The sequence below is a fragment of the Lampetra planeri genome, chromosome 53 (genome assembly GCF_965212315.1).
Source record: "Lampetra planeri chromosome 53, kcLamPlan1.2.h2, whole genome shotgun sequence".
NCBI classification, from domain to species: Eukaryota; Metazoa; Chordata; class Hyperoartia; order Petromyzontiformes; family Petromyzontidae; genus Lampetra; species Lampetra planeri.
Genome location: NC_136159.1, coordinates 5,049,889 through 5,064,558, shown reverse-complemented (window position 1 = coordinate 5,064,558; position 14,670 = coordinate 5,049,889). Strand labels below are relative to the sequence as shown.

The window sequence follows — 14,670 nt, the reverse complement described above, 5'->3', positions numbered from 1 at the left end:
GTTGTGTTCCATTCCATAGGGGCATCTGCAGTTGTGTGCCGAATTTGAATGCGCCTTGTAATTGTACTTTACAATAATACATTGATGTAAGTGGTTTCGGCAATAAAACAGGAAATAAATAAAATATCACAAGTCTCATTGTCTCGTCCATGAACACATTATCTGTGGTTATAATGCTCATATTCAGCCAATAAAATATGTCTCTGAATCCACTTATACATCTATAATAAAAAAGCAAACAGTGCAGTGGAAAGACCAATGTACCAAAAATCAGCCAAAAGAAATCACCTTTCCAAAAGTGCTCTCGTCGAGAAGGCATCACCTGACCTGGACAGCGTGGAGGGGGTGCATTCAATTTCGTGGAACAACTTTGGCGAAACTCTGCCTCGGTAATACCATGCAACGGTGAGCAACACCGCACGTTCTGGACAAGGTGAAGAGAGCAAGAGATAGTGGGGATCGCACAACCATTCGCCATCCGTCCCAACGCGGCGGACGATGGACGGGCCCGCGGCCGCCGATACGTCCGCGAGGTGGCATCGACGGAGCCGAAATTGCCAACGAAGCGACTTTCAAATTGAAAGCGTGGCATTTAAATGCAAGGCACCGTGCCTGTGTTGATTTCGCTTTGTGCAGAGCGTTTCGTTTCTACGAGCGGTCGATAGCTGCCAACTGCGGCGAAACAAACGTGGGTTATTTAATGGGGACCTTTTTTACGGTATTTAATGCGTGTTTCGACTGTGGTGGTGGGGGGGGGAGATCGTTACAAACTCAAAATAAGAGTTTGATGTACGCATACATTCATGCGTGATCTCTTGTGTAATCAGCGGTAGGGGGAAAAAAAAAAATGCCAAGACTGCCGCTGCTGCAGACAAAAAAGAAAAATCGGTGAAAAATTTCCACGGGCATTTTTGCGTTGAGGGGTTTCTAAACAATCGACGCACAGGTTGTGAGTGTTTTGTTTTTTGTGTTTTCCGCCTGCCCGCTTCGTTTAATGCGTTATATTTTTTTATTCCACCAATGGTGCCAAATAGGGCCACGTGTGGCCCTTGACGTTTTGCTTGGGTCCACTGCACCTCGGTGTAAGCCACTTGGTAATTTTTTTTTTCTTTCATATAGGTCGCACTCTGTCCTATCACATTTTGATTTGGTTCAGGAAATCCGCTGTAAATCCGTTTGCCGTTGTTCTGCCTGCCACATGTGCTCTCATTAAGCCTGTACGAATACCACATGGGATTTGACAAGAGTGGCATAAAGTATCATAAAGGATTGTGGAGAAAAGGAGGCTTGTTTTTGGACAACGCCTATATATTTTTGGACTGGGTTTAAATTTTTCTTTCCAACGAGGTGACAGAGGCCTTTTTGACGACACATCAGTTTTTGTTCGAGGTGATGCCTGGGAAATAAAAGGAAAATGCAGGAATGAAAAAGGAATCACACAACAGGACACTTACATATATAATGAAGGATCCCTGAAAATTTTAAATTCACGACAACTACCAGAGGTGAACGAAATGAACAGAGGAAAAAAATAAAAACATTCGGATGAGGTGAAAAAGAACATCGTTGAAGTGTGGATGCACTCAATGTTCCCAAGCAGTTGTTGCAGGGAAGACCGGGTAAGTGGGAACAAACACTCATTGTAAAGGAGAACCCAAATTCATATTCTTGGTTCTTTCGGTAAAGTCACGTAGAAGGGAAATAATAATATAATAATCAAAATTTGTTAGAAAATATTGCATTTGTCCTTTGAATGGATTTAAAAATGGGTACTTGAGGAACAACCGCAACATTTTTTACATTTCACATTAGCACCGCCACCATTCGAACAAAATCCCCCAAAATAGGTCATTAAGACCTCGTTTCAACTTTCCGCAGTGAAATTATTCCGACGGTACCATCGGCGAGTGGCCATATTTTTTAATTTTTAATCCACAAATTTTGTGCCACTTGGATGCATACACAACGGAAGGAAATTGCTTTACTCTCAGATTAATGAGATTAAACTGGCCATGACATTAACACAGTGGCCCTAATCCCATGCAGGGGGTTGACGTGCCGGGGACTTTTAAAGTTTGAGAGCAAATGGGCCTCGGAGCTTAATGATGGCAGCCCATCTCCCCAAAACCCCAAGAAGCTGCTGCCTATAACCCGTCATAGGGGACTGCGATTGGGCTTTGATCTACCAAACTTCTACCTTTGATATTACCCTCTTCACCCGCCTCCCACACGCCCCCCCCCAAGCGCCTGCCCGAAAATCATAACTTATTCATATTGCATGCACAAATAGATAGTGGCACTGCCACACACATGCAAATGAGATAACTCCTTGAAGCAGAAATCACAAGAAAGGAAACCTTCAACGTTTTATCAAATTAATGGGCGACTTGATTGACAAACCAATCGCGGGAGACGCGCGGTTGAAACAAAACGTCGCATTAAAATGTAACTACGTTAAAAAGCCAAGCACCCAAACTTAAGTGGTGGTTTCAATGTATGCAGAGTTGCGGGGGTGCGGGAAATATCAGAGCCTTGATCTGAGCGGCACTCAGGAAATATCAAGGGTGCTGAGAAATGCTGATGAAAAGTTCAATTTGGATAACTGCACAATAAAATTTCGCCTTCCGTTTTTTAGTCTTCTCTTCTAAGAGCGATCGTTATGAATAATTCACAAGGTTAAAGGCAAAAGAGTCAAGTTCAAGTACAAAGTTGACATGAAAGATGAACGGTTAATTTCTAAAACTTAAAATTCAGTCCACTGCTAATAGTATTTATCTGCACAATTCAAATACACACGGTGTATATAATTGGGCCAGAATGATTTGCCACCCTTAAAATTTGACAAATTATCAAAAATGCACGGTTGAGAATTGATTTGAAAATAGATTTATTTAGTTATTTAAAATCCTGTGGTGCATTACATTTGTCACATGAACCAACTACAATCATATAAATATTAATGAGACCGACTCTTACACGCATGAGCTTAACAATCGATTTCAACAGATGACTCCACGTAGGCCTAGCGTGTAACTGTTCGGACATAACGTGGAGGTAATTTTGCCATACGTCACACTCATGAGTGTGGGTTAATGAAGGTGGGCAGCATGACACATGTGGATGGAGAAATATAGTACAACAGTGGATTATGCTGCACTGCCTTCTGCTACCCACCAGATAGCCCAGCAGCCCATAGCACCTGTTATGCATGGTTGTCACCCATCAAAACAATGGCCAGGCTAAAACCTGCTTAGCTTATGGAATCTGATGGTAATTTATCACAAATCAGCAACCGTTTCGAATTTAATTCTGGCCGCACGTACAATCGCAACTCACTCGTATGAATTCAAGCACCAACGTTGGACAGGTGACGCTCCCCCCCTATTTACACAGGCAAGCATTTTGGTTCCAGTGTTCGCCGATCGAAAGCCATAAAAAAGCCGGGTGGCATTCTGAGCATTACTCATGAATGAGCATTAACAAATAGCGCCGAGGTGCGGACTCTCGCGAGCAACTTGGAAAGAGAGGAAATCAACACGACCTTCGGCCCCGCAGGGACACACGCGTACAGAATGTCCTTCGCGTGGCATGAACGGCCGTGCAGTGAAATGTCGGGCAACCTTTTCCCAGCTTTTGTTTAAATGGAAACACATGGTGCCGAGTGCGAAAATGCCACCTTTTCCACGTCCCGTTTTTTTTGTTTCAAATGGAGAGATATTTTCAAGGGGATGAATTTAAAGCGTGCGAGTAGAAATACTCAAAAGACAGCCAACAAAGCGGAACAAAGTGGATCGTCATCCGCATTCCATGGGCGGACGCCATGGTAATGTGGAATTTCAAACCGTTGGCTAAGGGCTGAAAATAGAGATCAAGCACCGCTGCATTGCTAATTTGGGCAGGGGCTTATACAGAAATATACAAAGATCCACATTAAGGCCTACATAAGCTGTAGGGCTAAGTGCAGTTGGAGAGCACCTACGAAGCCTGCAATGGCACACGAGGGGGGTGGCGTCGCCAGAACCGCGCTCGGCCGCCTTTGTCTCCGTCGTGCGGATGCTTTACGCACCGCGCAGAGGCACAATGCCTAAGGCCGAGTAGACGCATGGGAATCAGAATGAGAATATTTGTTCATACTCTTCATGCTGGCCAGGCGTCTTGAAAGAAGTGGGAACATCTAAACCAGGGGTCGGCAAACCTGCTGCTCCGGAGCCGCATGCGGCTCTTTCAAGGAACTGCTTCGTGATGTTATTTATTAAGGACCACCATCTCGTACGCACATGCATTGCCAATCTTGAAATGTTGAGTTTTTTAAAAATCAAATTCGAAAAAAAATTGGCTCTTAAATGTTATTTTGTTTGCTGACCCCGTTGCGATATTCGCCACCGACGTTAGCTGGGGGTCCGAGAATCAAACTCGGGCCTCCGCGTTTCGTAGCTAAGTGGATTTGCCGCAGATTAACCGCTTGGCAACCGCTGTCCGTACGTAAACGCACACGCGCCCGTGTTCAATGTCGTCTCAAACTAGCGCAACTTTCAGATTGCGATATTCGTTTGGGTATAAATTATTAATCCATTCGGCCAGACCCACTTAAAACCGAAATGGTTCCCCCCCGCCCCCCCCCCCCCCGGCTTGTTATTGTTGGATGACAACGCCACCAAGAGGGGTAAAGGAAAACAAACAGGAGAGCATGAGGAAGTCGGGAAGGAAAGGAAGGCCATCTCCGTAAGCAGGACGCCACCACAAGAAAGGTTTTTTTCTGTCTCTCTCTCGCTATAACAGGATACCAAAGCAAACACAGACACAAAGACAGCAAAGACACTGCATCCGCATACCAGTCATCCAAACTGCCCATCTTTGTTTTGAAGACGGGAGCACTGGCCACCCAGCCCGCAAGACGACAAGCTGCCACAACCGCCGCCATCACCTTTGTCAAACACGAGCGAAGTGTGTGGGCTGTTTGCGCCAAGGGCCTCGCGGGAAAGCCCAACGTCTAAATACGTCGAGAGCACGTCCCACCAGGGAGACCGAGTGAGAAGGTTGGTTCGCACGCAGGTGCTGGGTGGACCGTTGCACGGTGAGATGGTGAGAGGTAGCGGAGGCCTGGGGAGGCCCCGTCATCCAGCAGTGGATTGACCATGAATGATGAAGATGATGGTGAAAAGTATGATGTAGTTATTATGCAGGTGTGATTTACACCGCAAAAGTCCGTGACATAATTGGGATTTTTTTCTTCTTCTAAAAGTAACGTAGAATGCAAAAAAAGAATTTATCGAAATGACGGGAGAAAATAAAAATCCACGTATTTTTCATTTAGCAAAATTCGCAACGACAGTGGCGAGTGTTAGATTTTTTAAATAGCGTCGCTAAAATCTCATCAATCTTTTGATTTTAGAGAAAAAGATAACAACATAAAAGCGAGACAGAGAAAAAAACTAAAACAAATTAAAGTTGACAAAAATCAGCAAACTTGGTCAGAACGAAAACACAACGAATCCTATATCCTTCTTTCCCCTCCCTTCTCTCTTACGTTCCTCTTTGATGCTGGACACGGCTAACACTGCAGGAATGCACGCAATGTCCTGCGCAAAGCTTCGCGGTCACAACAAGTGGAATATTTACATCCTCAAGGGAACGCTGACCAGACAGGGGGATCCGGATTACATATTCAATGTTGCACGCGTCGGATAAACACTCTCATACGAGGGCACCGTGGGCTGAGCGGGCGATGGGGGAGTAGTGGGTTTACGAGGTGTCCTTTAACATTTGCATTTACATTTCCCATTTAATAAAAAAAACTAAACTGAACGTTTTCTTTTAGTAGGAAAGGTCCACAAAGCTATATAGATATGTTTTCAGAAGTGACCTGTCCACAAATGATAGCTCAAATTTGTGGCTGGCAAGGCAGCCCTGCAAAAGCCTACAAAACCCGTTATATTAACCCGGATCCTAAAAGCAATATAAAAGTGGTAAAAAAAAAACAACCCCCCCACCCCACCCACCCACCGTTGCACCCATTGCACCCAACGAGAATCAGAAGAAAATTCAAGAACAGCCCAATGGAAATGCTATGCAGTCTGGTACTAGATTTGGCCTGCGTGGCGCACGAAACTCCTGCTCGGGGTGGAGAACGATAAAGCACTCCTCAAGGAGTTCTCACCGCGTCAAACGAGGTAAAGTCCACATGGCTTTGCGCGTTGCGACTTTCGAAACAAAAATTTGTCTCCAATATCTTGCAGCGGTTTTCTTTTTCTTCCCAAAAGTATTGTACTCAACAAACGATTCACAGTACAAACACAAAGGGCAAGTGTATGGGAATTGACACCAGTAGACACAATGATAATAGGTTTTTCCCTTTTTTTCTGGCAACAAAACAGGTGTTAAGATGTTAAAACACCAAACTGAAACCTTTTACAAGGAATCATGTCTGCAATAACCACAATGCTTGTGGTCAGAATGCAAACAAAAAACATACTCTGATAATTTATGCATTGTCCTTGAAGCTGATTGGTCCACACCAGAGACAGCTTTATTTTGAGCCTCATCTAACACCTTTTGAGACGAGGCTCAAAAGAAAGCTGTCACAGCGGCCCGAGTTCTCTGTGGGGAGGAACAACGTCAAGTGGGAGAGCCACTGGTAGACCCCCGGAAGGTGCTGATGCCACCACTACACATTAGATTGGGCCTTATGAAACAACTTGTCAGAGCTGTAGATAAGGAGTCAGCAGCCTTCAAGTACTTTCAAGACATCTTCCCTAAGCTGTCTGAGGCAAAGGTCAAAGCCGGTGTCTTCGTCGGACCACAGATAAAGAAGATCATGGAGTGCAATGAATTCCCGAAGAAGCTCACTAGCAAGGAGATTTCAGCTTGGAACAGCTTTGTCGCAGTGCTTCGTGGCTTCCTGGGCAATCACAAGGTCGAAAACTATGTGGAGCTGGTTGAGACTCTGGTGAAGAACTACGGCACAATGGGCTGTAGGATGTCCCTCAAAGTCCATATCCTTGATAAATTCAAGGAGAACATGGGAGCGTACTCGGAGGAGCAAGGCGAGCGCTTCCACCAGGATATACTGGACTTTGAACGCCGCTACCAAGGACAGTATAACGAGAACATGATGGGAGACTACATTTGGGGGCTGATTTACAGTATAATCGTAAGCCTCGAAAAACTACTCACTTCTAAATCTTTTGTAGTACTTTTTGTATTACTTTAGTATAAACGAAAAGACACAAATTATCCCGTTTTCTCAATGAAAATAGTTACATTAAAAAAAAACGTTTGTGGGAAATAATAGCCATTTTCTCTACTTCTTACGCAAAAGCAATTACGAAATAACACCAGCTAACCAGGAACAAAAATTGTGTTACATAGTGAATTATTAGCAATGTCTTGTATTTTTAACGATGCAGCTCTCTTCGTCTCCTCACTGCGTCAAACAAGATCAACGTGGCATTTGACCGAACGATGAGTCCACACACGGCCTTGCGCGTTGCGACTATCAATTTTTTCTCTCAAACATTTCCCCAGTGGTGTTTTTTTCTTGCATTGGACAAGCGATTCGCAGTACACACAGAGGGCACGTGTATAGGAATTGCTACCAGTGTGGACACACGGTGCGACGTACGATGATTATTACCAACATTTTATATGGTGAACCCGTCAACGTCTTTCAATAAACTCTACATCCCTGGTGTCCACTTCCTTAGCTCGGATAACCCTCTTGGGCAAGGACGGGATGGGGCTAGAGGGGGAGGAGAAGATAAGAGAAAAGGGAAGGGGTGTGAAGGAGAGGGGTAGGTGGTGGGGGGGGGCGTAAATGCCCGAATGAATGATCTTAAAAATCAATGCCCACTGGAGAAGAGGCTGTAAAGGGGTCCTCAAAAGTTGGTGATGTATGCTTCTTCTCTGTCCCTTGATTTTGGCACTTAGATGTTTTACAGCAGTTCTTTTTTGACAATTTATTGACCCAGACTTGCAGTGATGGGGGGGGGGCGTGCTCTTTGCAGTTGGCAATAAAGTTGCGTTTTGCTATTTCCAAGTGTTTCAATAGGGCGTCAGGGAGTGGGGTGGGGTCCAAAAAAATCCTCCGTTTTATGTAGGAAGCCATATACCCACCACGGTGGCGAGATGTTAACCACCTCGTCCTGGTATACAGGAGGTCGTGGATTCAATCTCGACTCTAGACGTCTGCTGTATTATTTGGAGTTTGCATGTATCTCTCCCTGTGGTCGAATGGATTTTTCTCCGGGTCCTCCGGGATTCCCCTCCACATTTAGAAACGTGCGTTTAGAGTATTGGGCTGCTATACATTTTCACTTGACAAGCCACTTTGTTGAGCTATCATCCGTGGTCAGGTCGCTTCTGAAAAAGAGCTATATATAGTTCAGTGGGCCTTACCTGGAAAAAAATAGTTTATAGTTTTTATAGTTCTTTGGAGGACACTGCTGCACTTATGAGAACACCCTGTGGCATGGCACGTAACGCAACCCATACTTACTTTCTCCTGATTGGTCAGATAGTAGCGGAATTTCCACACCAAGTCTTGTTCCTCGGAGGTCAGCTGTTTGGTCGGTGGGTAGCCCACGATGATCTGAGGCGAGAAATGTTTTTGTTTGAAAAATTTCACAGGCATTTTGATCACCTGACAGTCGGGGGGGAGGGTATCAGGCAGGCAGGTTTGTAACGCAGCTATTCTAAATTACAGGAACTCCTCTACTTACAAACATCTCGACTTACGAACTTCAGAAATACAAACCTGTCCGTACGTCCGGTTGCCTGTTCTGACCGAGAGTCGTAAGTTCAACCGCCGCGCAATCGATGGAGGTGGTGGCATCTACATCTGCAAGAACATTAGGAACCAGTGCCATCTATAACTACCGAATATTCTACAACTTTTAAAGCCATTTCTCGTGTTTAGCATACATGCCGTACAGCATGTTTGGAATCGAAAGGCGTAATGTTGGACTTACGAACAAATCGACTTACGAATAGACCTCTAGAACCTAACTCGTTCGTAAGTAGAGGAGTCCCTGTAACTATCTTATAATTAACGCGACACGAGCAATGTAGGAGAGAAATGTTTAATTTCAACAGTTTGTCCTAATTGGAAATAAAGCGAGCAACGTACTCCCCATTTAATAATAGGTCTCTGACAAGTTGCTGCAATTATGTGCCAAAACACATGGGGGGTAGGCAGATGTGGTGTGTGTTAAATTGTAGCAGGTATCATAGCAACCTTGCTTACGTCATCTACATTTTTAACAGTAAAACACACACGCTCACGTAACTGTTTGTTTAAGTGGCCGCCTGCTTGAAGCAGCAATTTTAATTTCTTTATTGTTTTAATTGTTTACTCCTGAACTTCAAAGAGCTATTGGCAATCTGTGCTTTTTTAGCTGCGATACACATTGGGACTGTGTTTATAAACACACCCTCTTTGAAGTTATCGAATGTGGCCACACAGAACTTGTGAGGCTAAAAACCCACATTAGCAACACTCCTGACTCCTCTTCCTAAAGCCCCAAGTCAATGCCTTCCCTAATCTTTCTTGAACATAACCACTCCATCAATATGTTTCACAATGTCAGCCTATTCCCCCAAATGCCGTTTGTTTTTCACAGCACGAAACAACAAATGTCTCTTATCTCGTAAGACAGCACACACAGGCTCAACGTACCGGTTTTCCAAATGTGTTTTTTTTGTTAATGAAACAAATAACATTTTATAATTTGTCAAGCACATCATTACGGCAGAGCAGAAATTTCCACTCCCAATACGTTTTACTGAAACATCAATCGAGCGATGGTACTAAAGCCATAAAACTCAATGTCCGACTCTGCTGACGCTTAAAACTTTTATCATGCAGCTTGGGTCGCACAGCCTTGGGTATGTGAAAACATACAAAGGAGCATAGAAGTATAGTACAACAGACCGATACAAGTGCTGTTGACCCTGCTTGGATAGCGTGATCTGATGTGGTTGGGCATACTCTGGGTGATTGATCGTAGGCATCTTCAACCAAATTACTGCATTGGCTGTAAGTGATCATAGGTGACAGGCATTTATAATGCACATTCTACTAAAACAGTGTGTAAGATGACGTTTCAAGAAGTAAAGGAACTTCGAAGATTATTCTGTGAACTAAATTATTTCAGTGCAATTGTGCCGTAATTTTCTTTCAATTTAATCCACCAGGTGGCAGACGTATCTCGGCAACAAATCGAGCGTCACCCTTGCATACGTGCACATTAGAAGAGCGGCGAGACGTTTGTTTTCGTTTGATGAGTGAGGACAAATTAAATACATATTTAAGAAGCGCTGTACCCTGCTGGAAAGGTGTTGAATGTGTAGAGGAGTAGTAGGTGACGTCACGTCATGCTCGCCCTCGGAGAGAGTGGTGTCGCAGAACGTGACGTCAGGCGGACCTTGGGGGATGGTGACGTCATGTCCCCCGGGGGGTATTTAAAGAGCGACCCGGGATGTAACCGGGGTTTCGTCGGGGGTAGGAGTGGGGACTCGGGGTAGGCGATCCTCACACGAGGCTACGGGAGGCAACTCCGCCCGACCGGCCGAGGTTGGGGTAGTCCCGGGCCAAGGCAGGGAGGAGAGCCGAGTTAGCCGGGTTGTAGGATTCACAGTTCCCTGTCCCCTGGGGAGTTATAGGCTAGGGTGGTTTGGTTAGGCGTAAGCCCTTAATAAACTCGGCATGAGCCCCTAACAGAACCTGCCTCTGAGTCGTAACTAGCGCCGCAACATATGTATGAATGTTGAACTTCTCTCGCACCGTACGTAGCCAACCGTGCTAATCGGAGGTGCGGGGGAAGGACAAGGTGTTCTCACGTTGAGTTGGTCTCGTGTGGCAGCGTTTGGTTTGAGGTCACGGTCGGATGGACCGGAGCGGAGGCTGCGCGCCAGCTTGTGGTGCTTGCTCTCCACCAAGTTCTCCTGCAGAATCACAAAATAACCACCGGTTAGCACGGTTGGCTCCGCACGGTGTGAAAGAAGTTCAACACACATATATACATCTCCATTGCCTCCAACAGCAGCGTGAAGAGCAGCCGCATCAAACTGCACCAATACCACCACCATCACCCAACACTAAAGACAAAGATCCCCCATACTGATGGGGCAAGTGCTGTTAGCGAGCACCTATGAAGGCCGGCACTGTACACGAGGGGGTGGTTGGTCAGCTCCATAACTGACCACCTTTGTCTCCCGAGTGGAGATGTTTTAGACATTGCACCAGGTACTAATTTTAAGCTGAGTCGACTTAGGGGAGGCCTAGGACAAGTTCAGATATACGTCATTGGTGTTGGCCATGAGCGGGAATCGAACCATCATTAGCACCATCACCACCACCAGCAGCACCCCCACCAAAAGCACCACCAGCAATGACATCGGCACCACTATCACCAGCAACACAGTTGTTTGTGGATCAAATAAATTCTACCCAGAAGAACACACTATCAACTACGTTTTCCTAAACATCGTCTAGAAATCAGCAAATTCCACCACATGTTCAGGGCCAATCTGGTGGGGCCTTCTTACTGTGGAAAGGATGAGGCCAAAGAAATTGAAAGTCAAAGCCAATTCAAAAGTCAGCACAAACAACGAGGCTACTTAGGGGGCCAAGCAATCGCACCCAAAGGCACTCAGCCCGAACCAGGCTTCATGTCTGTATTAGCATAATTGGCCAGAGTACAATGTAATTAAGATTCAGGATAGATTTTTGTGTCAGATGGCGCGAGTTAAAATGTGAGACACAATCATAATATTGGTCTCGAAAAACTTACATGTTATATTTGCAATGTAATTAACTCTGCTGAATTACATAAAACAAAGACGAACGTTTTTAACGCGTTTTTTTAAACTTTCATTATTCGGTAGAACATGTGACACAGCAGGTGTACGAGTTAAGAGTGGGGGGTTTGCTTTGGCTCGCGTCGAGTGCAAATCTTTTGAGTGTGTGTGTGCGACTGGGTGGATTGGGTAGGGTGCTCTAATGATGGGAAGTGTTGCGGTAGGGGTGCAAGATGCAGGCAGAGGGCAAACTCTATGGCTAGCGGGTGAGTGGGACGCACGTGCGTAGACAGAGCGGAATTGGACGGAGGGGGGCGAAATGAAGCATGTTTCAAATGTTTTATAGGCATCACCTCAAAACGGGGCACTTTAATCACTGACCGCACAGTATCTGTGTATGTATGTTGAACTTCTTTCGCACCGTATGCAGCCAATTGTGCTAATTGGAGGTGCGGAAGAACAAAAGAAACCTCCCCGGTGTCAATTGACCCCGTAACCAACGTTCTTGTCCTGAATCGCATCAGCACATTGTGTGGTGGACCTGGCCATCAACTACACCGAAGAACATTTAAGATATTCACCTGGTTCTAGATTTGAAGTTTTCGTGACTGCAAGGATCCATATTCTTTGGTTCTTTAGGTAAAGTCACGTAGATGAAAAATACAAAATTTCGTTATTTTCATTTTATTATTTTTATCTACGTGACTTTACCGAAAGAACCAAAGAGTATAATCACCTGGCTACTGCTGAAGCCGTCCGCTGGCTGACCAACCTCGACATGTGTATAAAAAAAATGTCGATGTATAAACTCGGGTCACTATGTCCGTCTATGAGTCTCCATTGCAAGTCGATACCCCGAACCATGGACTGCAGAGTACATCGTCGCTGCCCGCTTCCATCATTCGGCGGCTGCGTTTCAGAGATTCACCAGGCAGCTTCCTGAAGCTGCAATGACAGACGAAGACCTCCAAGCACTCCACAATGAGGATGCACAGCATGCTTAGGTTGCTTACCAGAGACATCTGCGGATCAGGAACTTTGACAATCTCCGGGTTCAGCAAAACCTCGTCCACCTCGTCACCCTCCTACATTTAACAGAAAACAAAGGACACGTTTGAAGCCAGCTGGAGCCGAACAATAAAATGGGTTATCAAACAAACAGCCAGCTAAGTCCAATCAGGGAGGTCAGCAACCAAAATAACAAGTAGAGGCATTTTTTACAAATTCAGTAAAAAAAACCCTCAATATTGCAAGAGCCGCAATGCACGAGATGATGCGACGGTGGTGGTCTCTAATAAATAACTTCACGAAGAGGGCCTTGAAGAGCCGTGTGTGGCTCCAGAGTAGCATGTTGCCGACCCCCGAGTTAGATGGACGACCCCCTGCTGCCGCCCGGAAAATTACTTTGGATATTACCAGAGCGCTAACCGTTGTCGGAAATTTGAACGTATTAACAAAAAAAATATAGACGAATTAGCCACTGTTATGGAGTATTCCAGATTGTTGAAATATATAAATCATTCTCAGCTATTTATTTACTGTTCCTAATGCTCCACAACAGTTCGGAGGACGTTTTTTTTTGTACAATGTATGTTATTGATTCGACAGTAGAGTAGTAAAGTCCATTCTACGTGACTTTACCGAAAGAACCAAGAAGATGAATCCCTGCAGTCACGAAAGCTTTAAATCGAAATTTAAAAGTAGAGTAGTAGTCCCCGAACCACTGGCGATGTTCAACGCCGTTGGAAGTGGTCCATGGAACTGTTGCAGAATTGTTTAAATTTCGAAGTGTACATTATTGTATGTATGTAATGTTGAACTTCTTTCGCACCGTACGTAGCCAACCGTGCTAATCGAAGGTGCGTGAGAATGAGGGTTTGGCGGTGGTTTGTGGGTCCAAAAATGTTGGGAAACATTCACGGTTTAATGGGAGTGTTCCTCCGTATAATATGTGGCAAACCAGGTGTATTTGTTTAACATACCACACTCTACTGATGAGACCCAGAAGTCGACACCAGCCCAGTTTGCATAACTCTCTCAAGCACCATATCCACTGCGGTGTATATATTATTTAATGGAATTTAGCTCCTGACCTTATTGCCATATATGTATAAGAATGTATATAATTGCTAAGAAACGATATTAAACATCTGAACATGTTTATTCATGAGTGTTAAGTAAATTATGCTGGTTAATTCAAATCAAGAAGGCGAATAGGTCAAGAGATGAACAATATTTAATTCTAAAAGAAAGGTACAAAATGAAGGTCAATTTATTTAATTTTACATAGTTGATCGCGAGCAAAATCTACACTGTGCAAACTTTTCTCCACAATTGCCAATTTAGAAATTAAACAATACTACCTCCCAAAATTAGTTTTCTTCTAAATTAAATGCGCGCACATCCGGAGATCTATCCGCTATTTGCTTGAAATAATTAAGTACAAAGTTGTACGCCATCTAAAAAAGAACGGGCATTGGTAAAAAGCCAACCGAGTGTCCACTCAAGCGCAGTGAATCGTGACTGTGTCTGACTCTGTGGACCAAATCTGGTTTTCTGTTATTGACCTGATCGACACATTACTCTTAGCTACAAGGAGGATGACATCGCATGGATAACCACGATACCTCGCTGATCTTGCCAAGGAGCATAAACCGTCACGCGAACTCCGGTCATCCTGGCATTAGCAGCGGCTTTTAGCTGGCCGTCAAATAAAGATGGTCACTGCATCGCGTGCTTTCAAATGCGCTTCTGTGGCCGTCTGGAACGCTCTTCCTTTCAATGTTAGGTAGCCACTGGAGCTATGCACTTTTAAATCTATGCTGAAAACTAATTTCTTTAGAACTGCTTTTTGTGTTTAGTTTATTGTCCTTT

The 14,670-nt window shown here is 44.6% G+C and overlaps 1 protein-coding gene across 1 annotated transcript in view; it reads right to left on the bottom strand.

The window, feature by feature from the left end:
- Positions 1 to 14,670, bottom strand: part of PIK3C3 (phosphatidylinositol 3-kinase catalytic subunit type 3) — a 61,650-nt gene that overhangs the window by 27,306 nt on the left and 19,674 nt on the right. The window contains exons 7-9 of the mRNA XM_078617343.1: positions 12,810 to 12,881; positions 10,837 to 10,941; positions 8,495 to 8,587 (exon numbers count right to left, since the gene is read on the bottom strand). Coding sequence (XP_078473469.1) covers positions 8,495 to 8,587; positions 10,837 to 10,941; positions 12,810 to 12,881 — 270 coding nt within the window. The remainder of the gene's footprint in view (positions 1 to 8,494; positions 8,588 to 10,836; positions 10,942 to 12,809; positions 12,882 to 14,670) is intronic.